Source organism: Cibotium barometz, chromosome 48 (genome assembly GCF_041138505.1).
Source record: "Cibotium barometz isolate CiBa-2024 chromosome 48, ASM4113850v1, whole genome shotgun sequence".
Taxonomy (NCBI): domain Eukaryota; kingdom Viridiplantae; phylum Streptophyta; class Polypodiopsida; order Cyatheales; family Cibotiaceae; genus Cibotium; species Cibotium barometz.
The window spans coordinates 2,492,404-2,519,382 of NC_141093.1; the positions used below are offsets into that span (position 1 = coordinate 2,492,404).

General features: G+C 47.9%; 1 protein-coding gene across 1 annotated transcript in view; it reads left to right on the forward strand.

Annotated features, from left to right (window-relative positions):
• The window catches only part of LOC147610699 (uncharacterized), a 148,183-nt gene that overhangs the window by 52,283 nt on the left and 68,921 nt on the right, over positions 1–26,979 (forward strand). The window contains exons 13-15 of the mRNA XM_086785084.1: positions 512–826; positions 6,698–7,012; positions 21,385–21,693. Coding sequence (XP_086641210.1) covers positions 512–826; positions 6,698–7,012; positions 21,385–21,693 — 939 coding nt within the window. The remainder of the gene's footprint in view (positions 1–511; positions 827–6,697; positions 7,013–21,384; positions 21,694–26,979) is intronic.

Consider the following 26,979-nt stretch of genomic DNA (forward strand, 5'->3'; position numbering starts at 1 on the left):
AATGTTTAATTTTCAGTAATCTTAGGGTCATTTTTGCATTGAAAAACATGGTGGAAATACCTTATATACAAAGACAAAAACAAAGAAACCATATGCCATGCTCTCTAGGACTCTATACATCCTCAAACTCAATGCTGCATGGTTTTGATGGTGCAATGGAAAATCCATTGGTAGATTGGCAGTCCATTATGGGCTATGAGTAAGAAGATGAGTAAGAAGAGGGTACCTTTCCACTTCTGTCAGAACTCCATAGTCTTCTTTGTGGTAACATGGCAATTCTCTCCTAGTGGGATCCACTTGGAAGCATTAAGCTGCATTTCTCGACTCCTCTTGACCATGTAGTCAAAGAAGAGAGTGGTTTAAAAAGGCCTCCCAGTATCAACCCATTTCCATTCACATGGATGCCACTGCATGTCTTTCATAGGGCATTCACCAAACATCTCACAAACAAGAATTAAGACAAGTCTAAAAAGTAAGGAATTTCAAGCAAAGTATAGAATATTGAATTCAGGAATCCCAAACATCAAAAACAGTCTGATAGTAGGAAGCGGCTTAGAGAATTCTACTGCTGGTGACATCTCAAGCTTTTTGATTCAATGTCGCGATAAGTACGGAAATGCAGTGAACACATTCTCGAGTTTGATTTCGGTCATCATGAAAAGTGCTACAGCTAAGGTTGAGACAACTGTTTCCTCAGTTCTGGGATATCCTGGCCTAGTAAACGTATCTTATCAAGCTACTTCAGCAGGAGAATACTCGATAGATGTATACTTTCTGCTGTCTAGTTCAAGTGACAAATCCACTTTTCAGAAGTTTGTTTTTCCAGGTATATCCTCTCAAATTTCGCTGTAATATGAAGGATTATCATGTGTAAGCATAGATACAAACAGAATTGTGATGATTCTTTATGCTTTATAAATTCAAAAATTTTCAGACATTTGCTTATAAAATATGGACACCTAGCCTGTAGAGAACATGCCTGTTAGACCAACAAATTGATACTGTAAACCTTCACATGCCAAAATCTTGATTTCTTTTACCAAATGTTTGCAACACAAATGTATGTGGCATAAATGTTTCACTGCATGGTAATGAAGGAACCAATATAAGTTGAGCTAATTATCAGTGTGAAGCTTTATTCCAGGCTCCAGCACTATCTAGAAAGAAAGAAAGAGTTATATTTAGAAAGAAAGAAAGAAATCAACATCTACAAAAGACCAAAGAGTATGAGATTAAACGCATTGCAATGAATCCATGAAGTAATGTTTTGTGCCTTGGGGAGGCAGGGACTTAGATGGCATCCTGCCGTGTCCGTGTCCCTGATTCTCTCTATCTGGATGCAGAGATTTCACATGTGGTCAGAGAGATTTTGAGGTCATGTGACAATTTCGATCCTCGACAGAGAATTGCATTGACCTGCTACAAAAAACCCTCCAGATGAACCCTTGGTCCCCCTGGAACAAAGTCTTCAGCCACCTGAGTCTGCCACACACGATGCTAGGAGAGCCCGTCACAGATAGGCGACATGGCAAGAAACCCCCATATTTTCCAGCATCAGTGGCCTCACCCTCCACAGAGCACAAGTGCTTCCATGATGCGAAGACCTGCCACTGTCAGGACAAAGGCAAAAGGCAAGGTGCCCCAACCAAACTTAAGAGCCTCCCATCTCACCCCAAGGAGTTCCATCCACATGGATGATCGAGCAGTATGGGGACTTTCCTTTTGATAAGCGGCTGGCACATGACCCCATACTGCTTAGTCAAGTGGGCAGTCAAGTGGACAGTACTAGTGAGCCCACTGCCCTTCTGCCAAGACCCTGTCCATGAATGCAACTAGCCTTGTCCCATCCTCCTAGACCACCCACACCTTTTGCAGCAAGCTACAGATGTCTTTGCATGGACACACCATCCCATTGCTTGAGGGCACACGACCTGTCTCATCTCAGAGGTTGGGTATACAAACTCAATCCAAGGTACGCTGAAGCTATCAAGATAGAGCTCGAGAAGATGGAGGATGCCCGCATCATCTCACCAGTGGAGCACTCAGAGTGGCTCTCCCCCATGGTCATCACTCCGAAGAAAAAGACAAACAAAATCAGGGTATGTGTAGATATCTGTGCTCTTAATAAATCCACTGTCAAAGATGGTTTTCCACTCCCTTTTATATGGACAGGGTATCAGAGGACGTTGCCGGCCATGCACTGTACAGTTTCATGGATGGATTTAGTGGGTATAACCAAGTGGCCATCCACCCTGATGACCGGACTAAAACTGCCTTTGTCACACACCCTGGGGCACCTACCTGTACAACAAAATGCCCTTTGGGCTTTGCAAATCCCCAGCCACGTTTCAGCGGATAGTCACTAATCTCTTCAGGGAATTTGAAATCACATTTTTGAGAGCATTTGTAGATGATTTCACAGGCACGGGTCCCATTTCTTGCATAGAGGCATTTTTGGAGCATCTCTCTCAGCTGTTGTCAGTCTTTGCTAAGTGTCATTCTTCAGGACTCCACCTTAACCCATTCAAGTATCACTTCTTTTGGTAGTCCAGGGTACATTAGTAGGTCACATCATCTCCGGCCAAGGTCTGGCACCAGATCCTGAAAAGATAATAGCTATCCTTAGGTAGTCCAGGGTACATTATTAGGTCACATCATCTCCGCCCAAGGTCTGGCACCAGATCCTGAAAAGATAATAGCTATCCTTAGGCTTCCACCTCCAATCAACCCCAAGGGCACCCAGGTCTTTGTTGGGCACACCGGTCACAGGCGGTTCATCCACATGTATGCAGATGTTGCTCTTCCACTCACCCGCCTAGTAAGTCCCTCCACCCCCTTCCAGTGGTCCACCTCTGAGTCCCCTGCATTCACTGCTCTCAAAAAGCATCTCACAGAGGCACCCATCCTGATCACACCTGATTGGTCAATAGTCTTTCATGTGCACACCAACGCCAGTCACACGGCTGTCGGAGCAGTTCTCACACAGCCTAGTAAGGAGTTCCAAATCGACCGCCCAATCTACTATGCAAGCCGGCTCCTCAACACAACAGAGAAGAATTATAGCACCACTGAGAGAGAGGGTGTGGCCATCGTATATGCTCTGCAGAAGTTCCAACACTATTTGTTGGGCGTCCACTTTATTGTCATTACCGATAATCATGCTCTCAAGTACCTGCAAACATCAAGTGATGGCAGACTACCTCTCACGCATCGACTCTGGTGAGCCAGCCACTGATGAGCTTCCTCATACTTCTTTTTTTTTAGGTTGATGCTGCTCCAGATTGGTATGGGAATGTCCTTGCCTTGCTCTCCATAGGTTCCTATCCCACTCGTTTGTCTCCTAAGGATAAACGGTGCCTGCTTATCAAAAGTCGACCCTATCAACTGGTCGTGGGTGGCCAACTCTACCATGGTGGTCTAGATGGGATTCTTCACTGGTGTTACAGTCGGGACAAGGTTCCTCATCTGGTGGAGGATGCTCATGCCAGGCCCTTAGAAGGTCACTACCCCGGGCACGTCACTGCTGAATGCATTTTCCACTCAGGCATGTGGTGGCCTTCCATGTTCACAGATAGCAAGGCCGATGTCAACACATGTGACACTTGTCAAAGATGTGGACCCAACCAGCCCATCCTTCGAGGCTCGCTGCAGAAGCTGATAGCTCAAATGGCCAAACCGAGCATGCCAAAGAGCAGAAGAAGCACCAGAACAGTGCAGTCAACTTGTCGAGACCGCTCTCTTGGACTCCCTGAGCCAAGATGCTACCAGTCGCTTTATCACGAATGGTAATCTCATAACGAGAAAAGATCACCTCCGCACCCTGAGCTGTAAGGGCACTCACTGACAAAAGGTTAAAAGCCAAATCTGGAATATACAGAACGTCAGAGAAGTACCTCTTGTCCTCGTCAGAAGGGAAGATGGGGATAGTGCCATGACCATGCACTGGCACAGAAGAAGAATCACCCAGAGTGATCTCGCCTGATCTGGCAGTGAAGTCCTCGAACCAATCTCGACGGAGTGTCATATGAGCAGTAGCACCGCTATCAACAATCCAAGATCGTGACTGAGAAGTCACAAAAGTAAGTATACGCCGAGTACCTACTAAGAGAAGAATGCCATCATCCTTCTTGGGTTGAGACACCGCCATTGAGGAAGAGTTCTTTGCTGCTTCATCACGCTTCTTCTTGTGACATTGGAGTGACTTGTGACCCTTCTTGCCACAATAATGACATTCAATGTCCTTATTCTTTGAAGATTTGTTGTCGGAATCCTTGGAGTTCTTGTTAGAACCCCCTTTTCCTTTCTTTTGTTGAGTCTTCCCTTTATCTCGTGCTGCCAAAGCTCCATCAGGGCCACCGGAGGTGCCAGTCCGCTCCTCAAAGCGAGACTCAATTTGCATAACGGAGGGGAGAACTTCCTCCCAAGTAACTGGAACAAGACGAGGAGAAGAAACCAGAGACTGAAAGTCTCTGGAAGTTTGGAGAGCATTCGAATAGCCATATCCTCTGTGGAGATGTCCTTGCCACAAACAGCAAGCTCGTCCTGGAGATCCGGGGGCTACAAGCGGGGGCTTCCCCCAAGGAAGATGCCATGACGCTTTGCCAGATGCTAAGAGTGGACGGGATCGCCCCCCCCTTTGCAGAGACATGGAGGGCAGGCAAGGATATGACACGAGAGCGGCCCCTCATCATTAGATTCCCTGATGCCACCAACTGACAGACCTTCTTAGACAGGCGGGCTGCCCTCAAGGACACACAGGTGTACATGGGAGATGATCTCACTGCAGCACAGGTGGCACACCAGCGTGAGGCGATGGTAACTGTTCATGAGGCCCGCAGAGCGGGCAAGTGGGCTATCTACAAAGATGGTAGAGTCATTATCACGGAGCGCCGTCCCAAATAGGGACACGGGGCCTATGAGACCAAACACTTGAGGTTGGTAGTATGGAAGTGCAATGGCATGCTGTGGTCGAATCCAGGAGGCTTGAGCGAGATTCTCACAGGAAGGGATGCCAATGGGCGAGCCCAGGATCATGAGGGACTCACTACCGAGTACATCTCATATGCTAATGATACCCTAGTGCCCCTACTAGCCTACATGTTCAATAGAGCCCTTTGTGAAGGATTTCCACCCTCTTGGTCCACCAACACAATCACCCCCATCCTCAAAGCCGGAGATACACTTGATCCTAATAACTATAGGACGATCATGATTGGCCACACATTGGCCAAACTTTATGGATCAGTGCTAGAGGCGGAGCTCAGTTCATTTGCAGAGAGCCAGGGATGCAGAGCCTCAGGACAGGCTGGCTTTCGGAGGAGCTACTCTACCCTTGACCACATCTTCACCCTCCGTGCCATCATCGAGGAGAGTAGAACACGACATTAGAGGATTTACTGCTACTTTGTGGATTTCCGCAAAGCTTTTGATACTGTACCCTGAGCCCGCCTCCTACACCGTCTACAGGAGATCGGAGTCCCATCTGACATGGTCTAGAGCATCATCGCCCTCTATGAGTCCGTCACCGGACGCGTGAGAGCCCCAGGAGGTACATCACAAGAGATTTCCAGCACTATTGGGGTGAAACAGGGCTGCCCTCTATCACCCACTCTTTTCGGCCTCTACATTTATGAGATCTCGAGCTTCATTGGTGGATTAGGCAGGAATCATATCCTCAAAGGGAAATAAGAGCCTATGAGCTTCTATGCATCCCCACGTGCAATTCTGAATCAACTCTGTAGGAAGGCTACACCTGTGACAAGCTGGGCCTGTACATGTGACCTCTCCCCATTGATTGACTGGTAGTAAATACAAGTCTTTTTCTTCAAGAAACATGAAGATCTAACAAATTGAAGTTTCTCACTGAAAGAACGCTTTGTTGAAATAATATTCTTCTTAAAAAGATTCAGTTCATGCCAAAGTTCTGTTGCCTACAATCAAAAACTGAAACAGTATTAACAGACAAAGGTGCTCCATGTTTAACAAAAAGTACGACATACACGCCCGATATATTTCTTCAGCATCTAGTATACAACAAAGGTGTTCAGAACAAAGCCCACCGTTGTATACTAGCTGCTGCTGTAGAAATAAATCGGGTGTGTATGTTGTAGCTTTTGTTAAGGTACAACATACACCCGATATATTTCTTCATCAGCTAGTATACAACGAAGGTGTTCAGAACAAAGCTTCCATGCACTGTTTGTTATGATCGAGTGTGTTTCATCTCAGCTAGTATACAACAAAGGTGTTCAGAACAAAGCTTCCATGCACCCGTTTGGTTATGATTGAGTGTGTTTCATCTCAGTTCCCTGTTGCAATCATCACCTCAAAGGTTGTCTAGGGGCTTTGCAAAAAAAAGGCATGTCAGTAATAGTACGACTGCAGCAACTCTAAATTAGCATAGATCCAGTACCTATATCAAATGTCCTTCTCTCTGAGTCATTTTAATTCTTGACTGATATCTACTTGCAGTGAGCATCCTTAATCCTCACCACAATATCTTTAAGGAATTAAACAGTTCTTTCTGATCAACTTAACTTACTCCATAGATATGTTTCACCTCTGTAGACTTCAAATACCATCATCTTGAGAAAGAAAGCGTAGCCAGCCAAATTTGCATGCACCAATTCATGTGCCCTCTAAGATGAGTTGCAGTATCCATTTTGATTTTAACAGGACTTACTGATTGAAATGTCAGGGCCAATTTTCTTTGCAAATTGTAAAGCTATTGGACAAGGGATACAAGGAGGAATAGCCGGTACTTCCATAGAATTTGACATCGTTTCTCTTGACCGATATGGCAATGCAAATCCATCAGGGCTAGTCACATACTACGTGACTTTTGTCCCAAATTTCACTTCAACAGCTCTCATTAGTAAGGTTGATAATGGAATCTTTCATGTGAGCTACGTGATCACATTGGCACGTGCATACTCTATGGAAATTTTGGCACAGGCTGAGGCCACTCAAGAGTCAATAAAAGGAAGTCCATATGCGATTACCATACAGCCTGGTGTGTTCTGCAATAAGACCTTGATTTCTCTTTATGCATACTCATCTAAAGTCATACATTTTGGCGCTAGAAGAGCACCTGTCTGAAAAGATAATCTCATCAATCTAATAGAAAAAATAGGAAGCAAACTATTATCTTTTTCAGAAAAAGAAGTTTATAAAAATCGATTGTAGGTTGAAGTTTATAAAAATCAATCCTTGCGAAGACCTGCAAAGCAAACTGTGACTTGGAATCCTGCAACAGCTGCCAACAGGTCGGATGTCGGCTTGAAGCCATGCAGCCATCAAGCGACGTAAGCATGTGCGCTCCGCAACGCGATGGGGCTTTGACTGAGCACTCTATCTGCCATGGCGGCTGAGTCAAAATCCACATGGATGTAGCCGTGGCCAAGGAGCTGGATGTCGGAAACGGCCTGCAGGAGATCTTGAATCTGACGCGTGGGGGGTTGGCTACCCACAATCTTGCAAACCAGGGATGCGCTTCCAAGGAGGAGATGGCCAATGCCAAACGCTAGAGGTCCGCTTCTGAATAATGGTAACGGGCGGCGGCCTCAGTCGGGGAAGATGGAGCAGCTGCCATGGAGTCCTCCAAAGGGGGGAGACCAGAGACCAGAAACAGCTGCCAATTGCCAATGAAGAGCAAACTCGAACCCGCGCATCAGGAAACAAGAGAGAGGCGGGGGAAGAAGCGGAGGATGGAAGGCTGAGGCAAAAAGGAAGGGAGGGAGAGGGAAGGGGCACAAAATAGAGAGAAGGAAAAAAACAGGAAAAGCACAAGGAAAAATGGACGGTGAGGAGAGAGACTGGAGGAAACAGAGAGGCGACCAAGGGCGGGAGGGTAGGGGGGAAGAAGGGCTGCCAGGGGAATGCGCAGGCAGGGGGCGGGGGGGGGACGGGAGGAGAGCGGGAGCTCCAGCGTTTTTTAACCATATTGCTTTTTGGCATTAGCTGAGCTATTTGCATTTGGTATTACCTTAGATTGCTCCTTTCATAAGGGTACGGTGTGCGGGGTCGACAAGATCACAGATGCATCGCATATGGCCATCCAGAATCGTTAACGAGATCTGATGGTCAGACCCTGGAGGGTTTGCCAAGACATACACAGGCCGTGATGCAATCTTCTACACAAAACACACCAAATCCCTGAGAGGGAGCTATCTAAGGTATCAAGATACATGTGTGAGTCAACATATGGAGTTGGACTCGTACTTTTAGGTTCAAGAGGTGTGGCGGTCTTCTTTTGTCCTCACCTCCATAATGTGGGATGAAAAGGCCAGGTCTATGAGGATCCGCCTAGCTATGCCAGGTGTGAGGGTAGTACTTACAGGGGTTTCTACTTTTCAGCCGAGACATCGACCTTTCAACAGGATGCATTGCACCATACTCCCCCCTTTTTGGGGACGTTGTAGAGTTTACCAAACAGGGAGAAATCCTCCTTTTGGGAAACTTCCATACGTGGACAGCGAATACACAGGTCCATACGTATGTCAATGGAGTTGGGGATGCACAGCACTTCACAAGATACTGGACACAACAAACCAGCCATCAAGGGCTAAATACAACCACGAAGGGCTAGATACAAATTCGCCTCCATGTATGGGGCAGGGATCAAAAAATCAAAAGGTGGAGAAAGATGCACTTCTCCTCCGGCTGGCCGCTCTATGAAGAGAAGGGTATCTCATACAGGATAGGGGAGGGGAAATAACCACACAGGTGGTCTGTAATGCCAAATGGGATCACCACCTCTATCTATGAGAAAAGGGCCAAGCCTCCAAAGCCTCAAGAAAGCTTCCTGCCGCTTCCGCATGTGGTCACAGACACCTTGCAACTTCCTCCACTAACCGCGGAGGGTATGAATGATGTCGAGCAAAATGCTTCCGATGGACTCCGCAGGCGGAGTGTGGGTACCCTCGACGGCTTCGCTACATCTAGCTTTCCATATGTGCCAGGCTGCAATGCAACTGCAAATCTCCATCTCTGGCACGAGCCCGGACTCCAGTGATCAGTAGATGGGACTGGGACTCGTACTGCCAAAAGGCGAAGGTGACAGACCTGAAGGGCTAGCCCCCCACCTTCCTCCTCGTAAGCCATGACAACCTCAGCCTCTGTGGCCCAAGCGACAATGCCTCATGAAATGATACTGGTTGAAATCCTGTCCATAGTGAAGATGTGGAGAATCCGCTGCCAAACCTGATGAGCCTTCGGGCAATCCCAAAGACTGTGTCGTTGAGACTCCTGAGGGTGGCCACACCTCGAACAAGTTGCTAGTTGACCACCAATGGCCAACCACATGTCAACTGCCAAGCTCCAGTGTGCCATCAGCCAAAGAAAGAGGGTGATCTTTCGAGGCCGAAAACTATCCCAGAGCCTGTCAATGTACTGCTGCCGAGGTGCCATCAATCTTTGGCATCTAAATCTTGAGGCCTAGCCGCGCTGTGTATGCGAAAAGGGTGTGTCTAGAGTCTCCTCCCGATCAGCAGGATCATGCCAAGTCCACCCCCCCGAGTCCCACTGGAGGCACATGAGGGGCTGGCTCTCCCAAATCCATAACTGCCAGAGTCTTTCCCTAGCCACCTTGGCCACCAGGGGTTCTATGTGCCACTCATGTGCCTAAAATTCGATCACCCTCACGCTCTGTAAGGTGAAGCCATTGAAATTCTCCAGAGGGGGGCTCCGATCTCTCTAGTCTGCCCCCATGGGCACCAATAGAAAAAGTGAGCACACCACAGCCCGCATCCGCGCCATGGACTGCCGAGAAAATATCATGCCTAGTAAACACGCCTAGCCACTGTGGGGGGGTCGGGTCTAGGATAGGTGTCAACCACTCCTAGGGAATAGCAGAGTCGATGTCGAGGCTGAGTCTGTCTCTACCCTGGATCCTTGCCATGACTCTCTCATCAACCTCTAGGGGCATGTTCTATGATACACGAGGACGGGCCCCCAACATATGGCCACCAGATTAGGAGCTGTCGAAGACGCTCCTCTGAGGCTACGAGAGCTAATTGCCTAAGGGCCGGCCTAAGGTGATCCCAAGCACAGAGTAGGCTGGCTACAAATCTATCCTCAAAAGCCTGGCTAAAGCCACGGGCCCGCATCACTATGAAGATCCATCTAGTGCTTCTGTGACCAGCGGCTGAAATCCAGACCAAGAGGAACTCCTTCCAAGGCTCACCACTGTGAAGGAGTCCTCTAACAATCAGCTTGCCCAACAAGGCGCGGCTCTAAATGGCGGGATCAATGATGCTTAGGCCTCCTCTGCATCGTGGCTGAATTCACTCTTGTAACACACGGAAGCTCTGGGATGTCTACTTTCAGCCCTAAACACCACTGGAAACCATCTGATGCAAAACGCAGACATGAAGAGAGAGGAGAGAGAGAGAGTTAGCTGGAAATTCAGTGTATTCATATAGTACAAAAAGGTACTCCTAATCTACAGACCTTGGCTACCTTCATAAAAAGGTGGGAAATACCCAAAATCTGGTCGCTACTTGGACCCCTAAGGACCCATCCCCATAGAGGAGTCGGCCAGTCAAAAATGCATTAAATGCTCTTCAACATTGCTCGACTGGACCTCTTCCCTTGTTCTGATGCACCCACCCTATCCTCTAGTTCAGCCGACCACTTCTGTGAGCAGCCGACAGCCTTCCTTTCTTCTACCGCACTGACAGGACATCCTCTTCATGCCCCTCCAGGCCTTGCTCCAAGTCCACACTGTACACTTCTGTATCTTGTGCTCCAATCCCTAGCTCTAATGGTCTTTTTCTGGTTGCCTCTTCTGGATAATCTCTGAGAATGTCCATGGCATATTCATGCACATGACATCCCCCTCTGCTAAACTTGATGATGGGATTCCAACCTGCTCTTGGATGACTGTCATCATCCCACTCTATTCCCGGAGTCCCTCTGTCATCCTTCCATCCCTAGCAAACCCTTTTTTCTGAAAGCCCGGCCCGGTCTCCAAAACCACTGTCTCAAAAGAAGATCTATGCATCTGTTCCATCTAGTCCCCAATCCATTCCTGCTCTGGCTCTGAACACTGTCTTGGTCTTCATTCTTGAGAAATGAGTCTGGCACTCTCACATCACCCCTTGGAGGATAATCCTCCCTTGGGACCGTTGCCCAAGAACCTATCTGGCTCACAGGACTGCCATCCCCTCTAGCTTTGTGGAACACTACCAACAAACCTCCTGGGATCTCTTCCCGATTCAGTGTTCCTTGCCTTGGGCTTCGTATCCGTGTACTTTCCTGTACCTTGGACCTATACACCATCATATGGGACTAAATCAATGTCTAGATTTGTTGAGCCTGATGCTCTGATACCAATGTAACACGCGGAAGCTCAGGGATGTCTTCTTTCAGCCCTAAACACCATTGGAAACCATCTGATGCAAAACGCAGACATAAAGAGAGAGAGTAGAGAGAGAGAGATAGCTGGAAATTCAGTATATTCATATAGTACACAAAGGTACTCCTAATCTACAGCTCTTGGCTGCCTTCATAAAAAGGTGGGAAATACCCAAAATCTGGTCCCTACTTGGACCCCTAAGGACCCATCCCCATAGAGGAATGAATAAATAAAACAATGAGCAAACTTTGCTATTTATATGGTTCTTGGACACTTGGTATACTGGCCGATTGTCGGCCAGTCAAAAATGCATTAAATGCTCTTCACAACGCTGCCCGACTGGACCTCTTCCCTTGTTCTGATGCACCCGCCCTATCCTCTGGTTCAGCCGACCACTTCTGTGAGCAGCCGACAGCCTTCCTTTCTTCTAACGCATTGACAGGACATCCTCTTCATGCCCCTCCAGGCCTTGCTCCAAGTCCACACTGTCCACTTCTATATCTTGTGCTCCAATCCCTAGCTCTAATGGTCTTTTTCTGGTTGCCTCTTCTGGATAATCTCTGAGAATGTCCATGGCATATTCATGCACATGACAACTCTTTAGGCCACCTTGGCCCGGGCAAGCCTCCCATCACTATCGGCCCACAAGAAGTTCCGGATCAACCGCTATACCTGACCAATGCATGCTTGGAAGAAGGTCCAACAAGAAGTAATGTACCACATGGTGGCAAGGACCTTGTTCGCCACCACTACTCGACCAGCTAAGGAGAGCCTCACAGAGCTCCAGTACAAAAGCTTCTTCCGAATGCTGAGAACAAGAGGGGCAAGTTGCTACTCCAGAGAGATATCCATGCCCACTTGACATCCCAGATAGCGGATTGGAGTGCCCCGCTGGATCCACTCCAAAGCTCAACTGGCTGCTGCCAAGTTGGGGCGGGTGCAAAGCCTAGCCAGAAACCACACGACTTGTGCCAGTTGATCTGGGTTCTTGATGCGCGACAAAAGATCCCGATCGCCTCAGCGAATCTCTGGAGATTCCCCACATCTCCGGATAGGTATGCTGTTGTGTCATCTGCAAACTTGAGTCTAGCAATTCCTCTTGAGTACGGAGGAGGAGACACAATGCCTAAGCGTGGTCTATTGAGAGAAACCTACTCATGGCCTTGGCGACGAATAGGAAAAGGTAAGGTGCAAGTGGACAGCCCTGCTACACCAAGTGAGAGGGGGGGAATCTGTCACCTTGGTCTCCCTAAATTAGAACCTGACTGTGAGAGGCTGAGTAAAGTCCTGAGACACCAGGGATCCACTCCATTGGGAACCCCATCAGGTGCATCGTGTCCTCCAGAAAGCTACAATCAACCCTATCATAAGCTTTCTCAAAGTCTAGGAGGAGCACTATGAGGTCTTGCTGCCGCATCCTGGCCGAAGCTGTCGCCCCCCAAAAGGTGAAGATGTTGTCTAGAATTGCTCTGATCTTGAACAAAACCTGTCTGAGTGTCATGGATCAAGTCATGGAGGAAAGGCTGAAGTCCCCGGCTGATGGCCTTGGCCAAGATCTTATAGGCGGTCCCAAGAAGGATGATGGGTCTCCACTACCGGATCTCCAATCTGTCACCACCCTCCTTAGAAATCAATTGTGTCAAACCCTCTGAAAGCCTCTCTGGCATGGCATATGCGATCATAATCTCATTGAAGGCTGCTCAAAGGTGGCCTTCCATGAGATCCCAATGGCGACGAAAAAAGAAAACAAGAAGCCCGTCCGCCCTCGGGTATTTGCCCCTAGGGAGAGCCGTCAATGCCTCCACCTCTCGTGTTGTGAAGGGACTCAATAAGGGGAACCGTAGAGTGAGGGGAACCACCTCTCTTGTGTGCCGCCAGACCCTCTCACGCGCATCCATCACTTGTGGCGATAATGGGGCCCTCGTCAGGAGGGATCAGAAAAAATCAGTGGTGGCGATGGCTCTCACATGGGGAGGATCAAAAACAATAGCTCCATCTTGGCCACGCAGCCTGTGAATACCATCTCTACGCCTATGGGAGCCTGCAATCTCAAAGAAGTCCACTGTGACTCTATCTCCAGCCTAGGTCCAAAAGGAAGCTCTGGCATGGTACCTGTACTCCACCCTCCTCTCCTCGATAGATTTGATCTCCATACGGGTAGCAAGCTGACTCTCAATCCACAGGCTATCGAGGGAACTCACCTGAGCCGCTGGAAAGAAAGATTTTATTAACGTCTTCCAAAAGACCGAACTCGGCCTATGAGACAAATCAGTGTACCTGTGTGGGGTATCCTCTGTCATCCCAACAAGACCCCTCCTCAAGCTCCTCTCTTATCATGAAATCCCTCCAATCTACTCTGTGCTACCTCCTGCAAAAAAATGATGATCTACCCAAGGCCTACATCCAAGGTGTATGCAACAGATCTTGAGATAAAATCCAATCCCACCCATATATGCTCTATCCTACTGCAGGTCTTGGGGTCGTGTATGGAATCCTAGTGCTCACATGCCTGTCCTGCCTCCAGGGGTCCTCTAAGGACATAATAACTGGAGCGTGATCAGACAAAGTGGTGCCCACCAAGATGCTGATCATGCCCCCGCAACCGCAAAGCCCACTCATCCACATAGAACCTGTCAAGTCGAGAAAGATCGGGGCCGGTGCTCCTCCTATCAGACCGCTAAGGGTCCTGTCTCCTGAGTGCCAGGATCAACTCCTCCCATGCAGAGTACTCTGCACGTGAGACTATAGTCGTGCCTGCTCTGAGTCTCTTCATTGCTGACTCGATCATGTTAAAGTCTCCATCCATGCAGCAAAAGTCAACCTGAGGCAGGGCGTGATGGATTGTGCTCTAGAAGATGGCTCTACCTGCTGCGGCATTCGGGGCATAAACATTCAGGAAGCCCACGCAGTCCTCTCTGATCATAATGGTAACCCACAACGCTCGCCCAGAGACTAAAACAACTAAGCTTGTCACTGTCGGCACGAGCTGCTTTTGCTAATAGAAATACAAACTCCTCCCTACGTCCCTGGGGGGTGGAAAGAGGGAGACCAAAAAGTGTGGCTCTTGCTTGGTTAAAATTTCCCTCGGAAAGATAGCGCTCCTGGAGGGAAAGAATGTCGATAGATCCCCCAACTATAGCTTTGTGAAGCTCTCCTCTGAGGACGCATCACCTCTGAAAGCACTGAGGCCCCCCTAAACCCTGAATGTTCCATGAGACTATCCGTATATCAATCTTTGTGGGAGGTGGAACCATTGGAACTGCCCTCCACTTGAAGAGTCTTAGGTGTGAGTTTTGATGGAGAATAATCGCAATCAATCTTGGGGCAAAGGTGCGCCAAGTGGATGTGAGTTTTGATGGGGAATAATAGCAATCAGTCTTGGGGCGAAGGTGCGCCAAGTGGGCGTGGATCCTGTCCCCCATGGGTCGCTATTCTATCTGAGCACGAGAGTAGGCATACTCTGAAATCCATCGATCACAATGGAGGTATCTGTAAGAGGGGACGAGGGGTACTGTAACTGAGACATGAAGGAACACAAAGAGGAGCACCTCCAAGCTGGACGACACCACCTCCCTGTCCTGATCTCTATGGCCTGAACCTGTTAGAAGTCATCTCTTGTCTTTATCAGACACCAGGGCCTCTGTTGTGGGTGTGCTCGCCCTGTATAGGTGTTTTCTCATTTTTCCTCACTCCCCGTATTTTTTTCCCATTTTTCCATGGTGTGGGTGGCTGCCCTATGCTGGCAGGATCACACAGAAGCTGGCCGACTGCACTTATATGCGTATGGAGCTGGCCAACTTGTTTCGTGGAGGATTTTTTGGTTGGCCGACTGGAGGGACCCAGTCGTGAGGCTGGTGGCCTGCTTCTCCACTAGCTGACTGCATTTATGAGGTCATATATAATGGCCCCATGGCCCCCACATCATTGTATCATCTTTTCATTGCGGGATCTTGTGTATAGAGAAGAGTTACACGCCTATCTCTCTCCTTCTCTCTTGTGCTGTCTATTTTTCTGCACTCTACTTGCTCTTGTGGTCTCAGATTCGGTTATCATCTCTGCTGCGTATTTTGACATGGTATCAGAGCCCTAGGCTCTTGAAAGATCTTGGGAGTTTTCTGAGCAAGAGGGGGATTGTTGCGTTGCTGATTGGTGGACTATTAGGGACTGTTCGGGAAGAGAAGTAGCAAGAGGAAGGCGGGCTAAGTTGCTGGACAGCCACTTGCAGGTTTAAAGTTTTTTTTTCCCACCGACCCACCCTTTTCAGTTACATCCCCGCGATGGCAGATTTGTTAGAGCTAGCTGAGAAGCATGTGAAGATCCCAACTCTCTCCACGTTCCCAGTGGACCGTCAGTTGGACGGGAACAATTACGGCATCTGGAAGGTTATGGAGTCTGTGCTGGAGTCGTATGACCTTGCTGATTTCATCATTATCGGGGTTCCACGGCCGGAAGCAGAGGAAGGGGAGTTACTGTCAATGAAGAAGAACCGCGAGGCGCAAGCACAGATGTGGGATCGTGTCAACGCCAGGGTCCGGTCATTTATCTTCCTCAACTTCACACCACAAGTAATCAATCACGTAAAGCATATGACGCTAGCCAGAGGCATATGGCAACACTTGGCTTCTCTTTATAATAGGGTATCGCCCATGAAGAGGATTTCCTTGGAAGTGCAGATGCGGGTTATGAACCCTGCAAAGTCGTCGACGATGCGGGAGCACATTAACAAGCTGTAGGCCCTTCAGCAGGAAGTCCTCCAAGCTGGGAAGGAGATATCATCACAAGATATGGCCATTACTTTGCTGTCCCACTTGCCTGCTCAGTATTCCGCTTTCTACTCCTCTTTGATTTACTAGTGGCAGGCTCAGCACCATTACCTGGGAGGAGCTTGTGCCCATGGTCTTAGACCAGGAGGAACGTTTCACGAGCCCTCCTCACAGCGGAGGTTCGGAGGCCTTAACTGGCCAACGGCCGAAAGGTCGGAATAACAACAAGGGCAAAGGGAAGGCTTCACCGGAGAAGTCTTCTGAGAAGAAGCCTGATACAAGACGAGAGAAACTGAAGGCCGAGCGGTCCTGCAATGATTGTGGCGAGAAAGGCCACTATTGGAGGAAGTGTCCTAAGCGGACTGGGAAGAGTGCTGATTCTTCAGCCTCGGCTGCAAAGACTCTTGCATTTGTGCACTTAGAGATGATGGACTCTGATGCTTCATCGCCTTCGAGCGAGGAGGCAGTTGGCTTCACCGCGAAGGATACCCGGGAATGGATTCTTGACAGTGGTGCTTCTAGGCACATGACTCCGTTCCGTGACTTCTTTTTGGATCTGAAACGGCTTCTCAGTCTCGCGGTCGTGGATTGTGGATAGCGGTGCTACTGCTCACATGACACCCCATCGAGATTGGTTCGAGGACTTCACTGCCAGGACAAGTGAGATCACTTTGGGTGATTCTTCTTCCGTGCCAGTGCATGGACATGGCACCATCCCTATCTTCCACTCCTCCGAGGACAAGAGGTACTTCTCTGACGTTCTATACATTCCAGATTTGGCATTTGACCTTTTGTCAGTGAGTGCTCTTACAGCTCAGGGTGCAGAGGTGATCCTTCTCTCGTTATGAGATTACCATTCCTGATAAGGAGACTGGTAGCATCTTAGCTCAGGGAGTCCAAGATAGTGGTCTATACAAGTTGACCGCTTTGCTTTCGTCTGGTTCTTCTTTTGCTCTGTGGCATGCTCGGTTTGGCCATTTGAGCTTTCAACTTCTACAACGAGCTTCAAAGGATGGGCTGGTTGAGGGTTTACCGACCATCAAGACTCCATCTTCTGTTTGTTCCTCTTGTTTACAAGGGAAGCAACACCAAGCCGCCTTTCCGAAGGAGGCGACACACAGATCTTCGACATCACTTGCTCTTGTTCATGCAGACTTATGTGGTCCTATGAGTACCACGTGTTTGAGTAAGACGACATACATGCTCGTGATGGTGGATGACTTCTCCCAATTATTCTTGGGTCTTCCTTCTGAAGTCCCAAGGATGAGGCTTTTCAGCACCTTTGTGATTGGAGAGTTGAGGTGGAAAAAGAGACCGGTTCCTCGGTCAAGGCTCTCAGGACCAACAGAGGGGGTGAGTTTACATCCCAAGAGTTTCAGCAATATTACAGGAATCATGGCATTCGGAGACAACTTACTACAGCATATACTCCATCACAAAATGAAGTTGCAGAGAGAAAGAATAGGACCATTATGGAGATGGCCCGTACTATGCTTGAGCATTCTTCATTACCTCGACATTTCTAGATTGAGTTGACTTCCACTGCTGTCTACATTCAGAACAGGTCTCCTACTACTGCGCTTCCAGATAAAACTCCATATGAGACTTTCCATGGTGAGAAGCCCTCTGTTGTTCATTTTCGTGTATTTGGTTGTTCGGCGCATGTATATGTGTCTAAGGAGCATCACTCCAAGTTGGACTCGAAGTCTCAGCGCGCATGACTTTTCTCGGATACAGCACTGTGTCCAAGGCATATCGTCTTTATGATCAGCAAGCCGCAAAGTTGTCGTGAGCCATGATGTGGTGTTCGATGAGACTCCTACATCTTCAAAGGGGGGTGGTGAGCTTCTTCCTCCGCCTCCTCCTCCTCCCTCTACTTCTGTTACACCTCCAGCTATGGATTCTCAATCAGATGATGATGACTCTACTCCTCCTCCAACGAGTTCGCGCAGATTTGTGCTTGGATGGTACTTTCAGACAGTTCATGATTCTGGGTTACGTGTGCTTCCTTCTGCTCCTCCGCCTGGTTCTCTTAGGCAATCTTCCAAAGTTTCAAGGAAACAAATTCATGAGGGCAACATGTTTGTTAACTATGCTCTTATGTCCTCTATCATTCATGGTCCTTCTGATCCCACTTCTGTGGACGAGGCTCTTTCACATGAGCCTTGGCGTCGTGCTATGTAGGCAGAGCTGGATGCTATTGAACGGAATGGCACTTGGATTTTGGTGCCTAGGCCACTGTAGCGTAAGGTGATTGGTGTGCACTGGATCTTCAAATCGAAGTTCCGAGCTGACGGCGACTTGGACAAGCACAAGGCGAGGTTGGTTGCCAAGGGTTATGCTCAACGCCTTGGAGTCGACTTCGATGAAACCTTCGCTCCGACGGCCCGGATGACTATCATTCGCACCGTTCTTGCTCTTGCAGGACATCATAGATGGCCCGTATTCCAGATAGACGTCAAGTCGGCTTTCCTAAATGGAGAGCTTACACAGGAGTTTTATGTTGATCAGCCGCTGGGATTTGTTGTTCCAGGCAAATAGGATCAGGTGTACTGGCTAAAGAAAGCTTTATATGGTCTAAAGCAGGCTCCGTGGGCTTGGTACTAGCGGATTGATGAGTTCTTTCATAAGCTCGGCCTACGCTGTTCATGCAGATTTGAACCTTTATATCCTCCTTGAGAGGGGGTTGATTGTTATCATTGTGGCCTATGTTGATGACCTCATCTTTACAGGTTCTTATTCTGTGAGGATGCGTTCAATCATGGATGCTTCGGAGACAGTTGGAGATGACGGATCTTGGTCTTCTACATTATTTTCTTGGCTTTGAGATTTGGCAGACCCCGAAGGGCATTTTCTTCTCTCAGCAAAAGTACACATGAGAGATTCTTGACAGATTTCAGATGACTGGATGCAAACTAGTATCTTCTCCTATGGATACTAGTGAGAAGCTCTCTTCTTCATGCTTCTCCAGGGATTGATCAAGGACAGTATCGGGTTCTCATCGGTTGTTTGGTTTGGTTGACCTACTCCCGATTGGACGTGTGTTTTGCAGTCAGCTTATTGAGTTCTTTTTCATCCAAACCCTGTCAGCAGCATTGGCGGTGTGCTCTCAGAGTTCTTCGATACTTGCGTGGCACTCTGGACTTTGGCATCTTCTATGGCCAAGTATGCACTCTTCTTGGATGGCCTAATTCAGATTGGGCTGGAGATTCAGATACTCGGCGTTCGACCACTGGTTGTGTTTTTTCACTTGGGTCTGGAGCCATTTCATGGAGCAGTAAAACGCAGCCTACTGTGGCGCTTTCCTCTACAGAGGCGGAGTATTGTGCGGTTTGTTATGCTGCATGTGAGGCGATTTGGTTGCAGAGATTATTGGAGGAGCTTGGATGTCCTCCTCCTACCGGATCTACTCTTCTTTGGTGTGACTCTCAGAGTTGCATCGCCATCGCCAAGAACCCTGTGTTTCATGCTCGTACGAAACACATTGAGATACAGTATCACTATGTTCGTGAACGGGTTCTTGCTAGAGATTTGCGTTTGGAGTATTGTCCTTCAGCGGCGGAGAATGCTGCAGATTTGTTCACCAACCTGGTTTCTCAAGCTTCCTTGGCTCCTCATCTTCAGCTTCTCGGAGTATGTTCAGCATCTCGTGCTGAAACGGGTGTTAGCACATTCATCCTCAGTTTCTATCCATATTTTGTGTCCCTTTTAGTCCCTTTTCATGGCCCTTGATTGTGGGCTGGCCACCCCTTTTTTATATATTTTTCTGGGATTTTTCCCAGCCTGGATGTATTTTCTCCAATCATCCAGCTACATCATGTCCAGTCGGCTAGTTTATCATATCCAGTCGGCCAGCCCTTCTTACCTATAAATAGGTGGGCTAGCCTCTCACTTTTTCATCTTGCCTAGTCTTTCTTTTGCTCCCTCACTTATGAGACACTTTGTTTCTTGCTTGGGACTATATCACTTCAATATATTCAGCATAGTTGCTCCATATCTCTCTCTCTCTTGCACTCTCTACTCAGCACACTCTAGTGCCTATTTGCTTCGGCTATGTGCACTCATTCAACGTCTTGTGTGTTTACATCTCACTGTGTGATGACTGCTGGGTATGCACGGTGTAGTGAGGGGCATGTAACAGCTTCTCGGAAGTAATTCAAGTAATGTTTATAGTATGCACTTGGTATGCACGGTGTAGTGAGGGGAATGTAACAGCTTCTTGGAAGTATTCTTGTCATTGTACTATGCTTACATTCAAGTCTATTTAAAGTGTTACATTGTGTTGAGGACTCACAGACATACTGTCCAAAGAAGAACCACCACTTTAGTGTGCCGCACAACCAACCTTGCTATAGGTACGTGGCACAATAGGCTAGGAACGAAGAGGGCGGAGGGTATGACGGCTTGGTACCATGAGTATGCAAGCATGACTCCAATACTTTCTCACACTTATGTGGTTGATCATGGCTATCTTCATATTGAGTTAATGATAGCACTAAAGAATTAAGCCTATTAGCTTTGGATCTCCCACATCTATTATTCACAAAGAATATACAATGATGTAACAGTGGATATGTACATGGGTGAATCACTTATGTATATGTAGCATGTGTATTTTGGGACGATGAATTCTTATGACCCAGGAGAACTGCAGACAGGTTGACTGCCCATGTTCAATTTTTGGAAGGCCACTGCAGAGCTGGCTGTAGCCCAACGATAGTGCCCTCACCTCTCAAAGAGGAGGCCAATCTACCTTCGCCTATAGTGGATGGCGACAGCATTCTGACACATTATGACACAGACTATCTGGCCTTGTGTCCTTCCGTATGGTGATCTCCTCAAGGCTTCCCATCCAAAGAACAGGGGAACTCCTTGAGTGAAAGTTTGCAGATGACACAGCACCCTTTTTTTCCTTGTTTCCTTTGCTATGGTGATGTCATAGAGGTCTCTTGGATCAACAAGTTTCTCATCCTTGATAAATTTTTCCATCCAACTTAGTACTCACACGCACATATTTCAATTGTTTCAAACTGACATACCAAGCCAAATAACTATTATACCTTTTGTATAGACTCACACCTCCACAAACACTTTTTTGTTAGAATCTAGAGTGCATTTGAATTCAGAAAGATGGATGAGAGGCCTTTCTTCATAGACTAACAAGTAGATAAATTGAAACCTATGACATTTGTTATGGTTTTATAATTTCATATGTTTGGTCAATATAGTAGCTGAGAACACTCTTAATGTGGAACACTTTTGTAGCCTCCATTGACATGAGCTATTCAAGAGTTGGTGGGGTTGGGCTGACTCCCTTGGCAACAAAGGGTGTTCCAAACGATGTTGTAGTTCTTTTCAAAGATTCCTATGGAAATTCAAGGAAAGCAAACTTAAACTTTTTAAATATGATAATATACACAAATTTTGGTGCGGATATTACAAACTTTACCTTCAATGGTGTGAATGGTTATGTTGCCACTTATACACCAAAGTCAGGAGGACTATACAATATTGTTGTATCCTACAAAAACATCAACTTCTCAGGTGTTCCTTACAATGTGTCAATTCAAAGTGGTAACATCCTATCTCTTTCTGGTAGTTTTTTAATGCATGTCTAAACAACTCTCTTTGTCCTCCTTTTCCCCTCTTCCACAAAAACATGAATGTGCATTCACACTCAAAGCATGCGTTGGTGCGTGTGAGCAAGTGGTCTTAAACCATTATTGCAAATCTAGAAGAATTATGATGATGGGTTTTTCTCAAATAGTTTCTAGGAATAAAAATAATAGTGAGACCATGTTCGAATCCAAGAAGCGAAAAAAGTGAACTTTTTTTTAATGAAACCACTGATTTATCTTATATTCACTTTGAGGGTTCTCTGAAAAAAAAAGGTGAAATACTAAAGGAACTCTTTTCTTTGCATTGTTTTTATCAGTATTGGGAAAAAACAATGTTATAATTTATTCACAAACATCAATCCCTTGGAATAAAAAACAAGGTACAAGGATTTCTTTGAGTTACTAGCAGCTGAGGCACATACCCTAGAAAGGGACAAAGCATAGCAAAGTACGCCCTTTGATTACACAGGAGATGAGAGCTTCTGTAGATGCCCCATTTTCCACTGATCAACCGAGACGAGCAGTCCCAGAACTAGCTTATGTGCCCTGTGGAGACAATCCTCCTACTTGGCATTTTGGGTTGATTTTGGGACACAAAACACATCGGTCTTTCAGGAGAAGTGTGGCAACAAGTATAGGCCATCTGTTTTCACTGAGGGTGTGATTCATCTTATCCCTAAAGGATGTAACAAGATGAGGATAAAACAATGGAGGCCTATACAGCACACAAATTCATTGTAAGAGCAGATAGCTTGATATTACAGCCAATTTTGCAGGAGGTTATCCATGATACACAAAATGGTTTCCTTGGCAAGAGCATTCCAAACCAAACAAAGGGGAAATCTAATCCGGTACTGTGCTGCCAACAAGGTTCCATATAAGTGGGAGTGAAAAAAACACCGTAATCTTCCTCTTCTAATTAACTGCACGTACTTTCTATTTGCATCCTTGGAGGATCCCTGGATTCTGGCCCAACTGGCCATGAGGATGTGGATGATATCACTCCAAATCTTGCAAATGCAATATGACTCATAAACCAAATTGCCCTCAATAGCCTTCCAAATGTGCCAGGCTGTAGTACTAGCAATAATCTCCCAAGCACTGTCCAACCTCTATGCTAGGGGGGATGTATCATGACTCCAGCATGTCTTGAAGACGGCACCACTGAGCAACTCCCTGACTAATCATAATGACCAGATCCATGACTTTCGCCACCATTAAGGATGGCTTTCCTACCCCCTTCATGGATAGGGTCCTGGAAGATGTCGCCGGTCATGCCCTGTATAGCTTCATGGATGGCTTCAGCGGCGGTTACAATCAAGTAGCCATTGAACCGGCAGATAGGGCCAAAACCGCTTTCATCACTCCGTGGGGTACCTATAGATATCACAAAATGGCTTTGCAATGCCCCGGCCACTTTTCAGCGCATCGTCACAAGCATCTTCAAGGATCATCTCCTCAGCTTCCTGTGGATCTTTGTGGATGACTTTACCAACTTACACCTCTCTTCTCACATGGAGGCCTTCAGCGAGCATCTCTCTCAGCTGGCGCTCATCTTCAACAAATGCAAAGCCTCGCAGCTACGCCTCAATCCCAACAAATGCCACTTTCTTGTCATTCAAGGTACGTTGCTTGGTCACGTCATTTTAGCTGAGGGTCTTGCTCCCGATCCAGAGAAGATCGTGGCTATCCTTTGTCTTTCACCTCCGATCAATCCCAAGGGCACATAGAGCTTCGTTGGCCACACAAGCTACCATCGCCACTTCATCCGCATGTACACCGACATAGCCCTTCCTCTCACCAAGCTCACTAGCCCCTCTACTCCTTTCATCTAGTCCCCTTCCGCCTCCAATGCCTTTTCTTATCTCAAACGTCGTCTCACAAAAGCCCCTATCCTAGTGTCCCCAGATTGGTCCCTCATTTTTCAAGTACACACCGATGCTAGCCTAACAGATGTGGGTGCTGTACTCGCTCAGCCAGACAAGGAGCACAATTTCCATTGGCCCATCTACTATGCCAGTTGTCTTCTACCTTCAGCAGAACAGAATTACAGCACTACAGAGAGAGGACTAGCAGTAGTCTACACACTTCAGAAGTTTCGCCATTATCACTTGGGCGTCCATTTCATTGTCATCACTGACTACCATGCCCTGAAGTATCTCCTCAACAAGCCTCAAGTCGCTGGTCACATATGGCGTTGGCTCCTTCTCTTCCAAGAGTTCGACTTTGACATCCGTCTGCGCCCTAGGAAACATCATGTCATGGCTGACCATCTTTCACACATCAACTCCGGTGAACCTGCTTCTAGTATTTATGATGATCTTCCAAATAGAGCCTTATTTAAGGTTAGATGCCTCCTCCAATTGGTATGGGGATGTTCTTCAATTGCTAGCTACAGGCTCCTACCCATCCATGGCCACACCGCGAGATAAACACCGCCTCCTAATCAAGACTAGACCCTTTCAACTCATCAGAGGACAACTCTACAAAGCTGACACAGACTGTTCTGAGATGATGTGTTAGTCCACATGAAGTTCCCTCTATCTTGGCAGATCTTCAGCAGGTATGGGTGTCCTCTTGAAATCACCAGCGATCGGGGTACACATTTCATCAACGAAATGCTCTCTCATCTCTTCCGTCACTACAAAGTCTTTCACCAGAAATCTTGTGCTTACTACCCAAGGGCCGATGGACAGGCCGAGAGCACCAACAAGGTCTTGGGCACTCTTCTCCGAAAAACTTGTCACTCTCACCTGCACATAAGGGGCCAAGCAATCTATGGCACTCTCTGGGCTTATCACACTACTTTCAAGGCTACAACACAGCACACCCCTTTCCAACTAGCTTATGGTCTCGAAGCAATCTCACCGTTCGAATTTAACACAGGCTCTACTCGTGTCGGCATCACAAAGCTCCCTGGCTTTGCTGCCTTATGTACTGCTCCACTATCCCGCTTAACACGCCTAGACGAGACCAGACTCTTGGTAGCCCAAGCTCTCAGTGCTGAGCAACATTGCCGCAAAGCCTGGCATGATCGTCACCTTCGCAGACTGCAGTTCCAAGACGGCAACCAAGTACTCTTGTACCAGGCCAAATTTCTAAAAAGGGTCAAGAAGCTGGTTCCACCTTGGCCAGGGCCATACATCGTCAAGCAGATCCTTCCCCAAGGCGCTGTTCAACTCGCTCATCTTGACGGAACCCTCCTTCCTTTGATCAACGGCTACTCCTCCACCCACTTAATCCCCTCTTCTTTTCTTCTCTCCCCTCTTCCACACCTTTATTATTCACCCAAAAAAAAAGCCTATCTTCACTCGCCCTCGCCATCCCGCTATCTCCCCTCGCCTATCCCGCTTGCTGATTTCGCCCTCGCTGCCTTCCCCTCGCTGATCTCCCCCTCGCCTATCTTCACTCACCCTCACCGTCCCTTCTACCCCCTCGTCTACTTACCCCCTGCTTCGCCGTCCTGCTTACCCCCCTCATCTACCTTCCCTTGCCATCACCCTCCCCTCTACCCCCTCCCTCGCCTCGCTTCCGTCCACCCCCTAGCCCTCGCCTCCCGCCCATCCCCTCACCTGCCATATTAACCAAAAAAAAAAAAAACTTGGCTCCCACTCCATACTTTGCCAATAAAAGCATTGCGTTCTCTTTTTAGGGAACTTGCTTGGAGGTGTCCTCAAACAACTTGTTCATCATCTTCGGGCGCACCAACACATCCGACCATCACATCTGCTACGTGCCAAACATGACAGCGAATCCCGCTACATCTATGGTATCCTCGTGAGCACAACCCCCCTCTGCTAGCCACCCTCCTCTGCAACCTCCGACTCTATCTCCTCCTCTCACAATTATTCCTCCTCCGGTGAGGCCTATCGCCCACTTCATGGAGGCCACTCTAGTTCTTCGTCGGCATCTGATTCATCCGCACTGAGAAGGCTCCCTCCCATAGCCAACCCAAAACTCCCAGTAAGTTATCCCCGTCTCTTCCACGCACATCCCTTCCCCCTTTCACAATTCAAATTTCTGACTTTTCTCCCCGTCCCTAGTTCAATTCTATTTTTTCTCCTCCCGAAATCACTACCCTGAATTGTCAAGCTCTCCAATCTCTAGCCTTTCCCACCATTGATGAACCCCTTCTCTGTGCCTATCGTCATCAGTTTCCTCACCTCTCGGTCGGCTACATTAACCCTGATAGTCTTACTCATGATCTACACTTTCCATCCGTTCCTCAACCTACGACACCTTCCTCCTGTGGTTTACCATTGACTACCTTGATAGATCAGTGCAAGGCTTACCTTGATCCCCAACATTCAAAATATTCTCGCTTTCATCAAATCCTCTGCCTTCTTCATTATTTCTTTCTTCTCAGAGAACCCCCCTCATCACCATCCATTCCCAACCCCATTCTTGCCGATGCTTTTCTATGCCTTTGCCTAGTCAAACCCTATCCCTTTCCCAAACTCATATACACTAACCTTCAGGGGGGTCGAAGCAACCGCTTCACCACCCAATTCAAAAAGTCGGCCACTTCTCGCTTCACGCTCCTTTTTGCTCCGTTCATCACCTTTCTCCTTCGTCTTCCCGGAGCTTCGGCACCACAGGGCACACTCTGTCACACCCGCCATGCCACCACTTCTACACCCTCTCCCCCGGCTTTGTCAGCACCCACTTATACACCCTCTGCACCAGCCTCTTCATCAGGACCCTCCGCCTGTCTCACAAGCGCCCCAGGGTGGTTCAAGACACCCCTCAATAGCTCTCCAGGAGAGTGGCAGACAATTGGCAAGGGCGGAACAACCGGTTGACTTCCAGAGCAGAGTGGCATTGCCAGGCACGTCAGCACAGGAGGATAGAGTTGTATGAGAGAACCGTTATGAGCATTTATCTCAATAGCTTCCCGATGGTGATGGGCCGCCCCAGTATCCTCACGGAACCCAGCTTCGCCCCTCCCTATATGGAGACTGTTGCCTTGTTGAGACTCCTCTCGAGGCATTCAGATTCCCGTGAGGCTCTGAGACCCTTTAGAGACTTCAGTGGACCCGATCTCGCAGCGCTTGCCTCTCCCCTCCTAACAGGTGAACCCTTCCCCCCCTAGGCCCCCTTCTCAGCCCTTTTCCACATCATCCCCCCCTAGCATTCCTGCCGCCCTACGGCCGCGCTAGACCCAGAGCAGAGGCAGCCGGCTAGCTCAGTCCGCTGTTTGATCCATCACTTCATGGAGCCGGTAGAGATGACCATCGGTGCC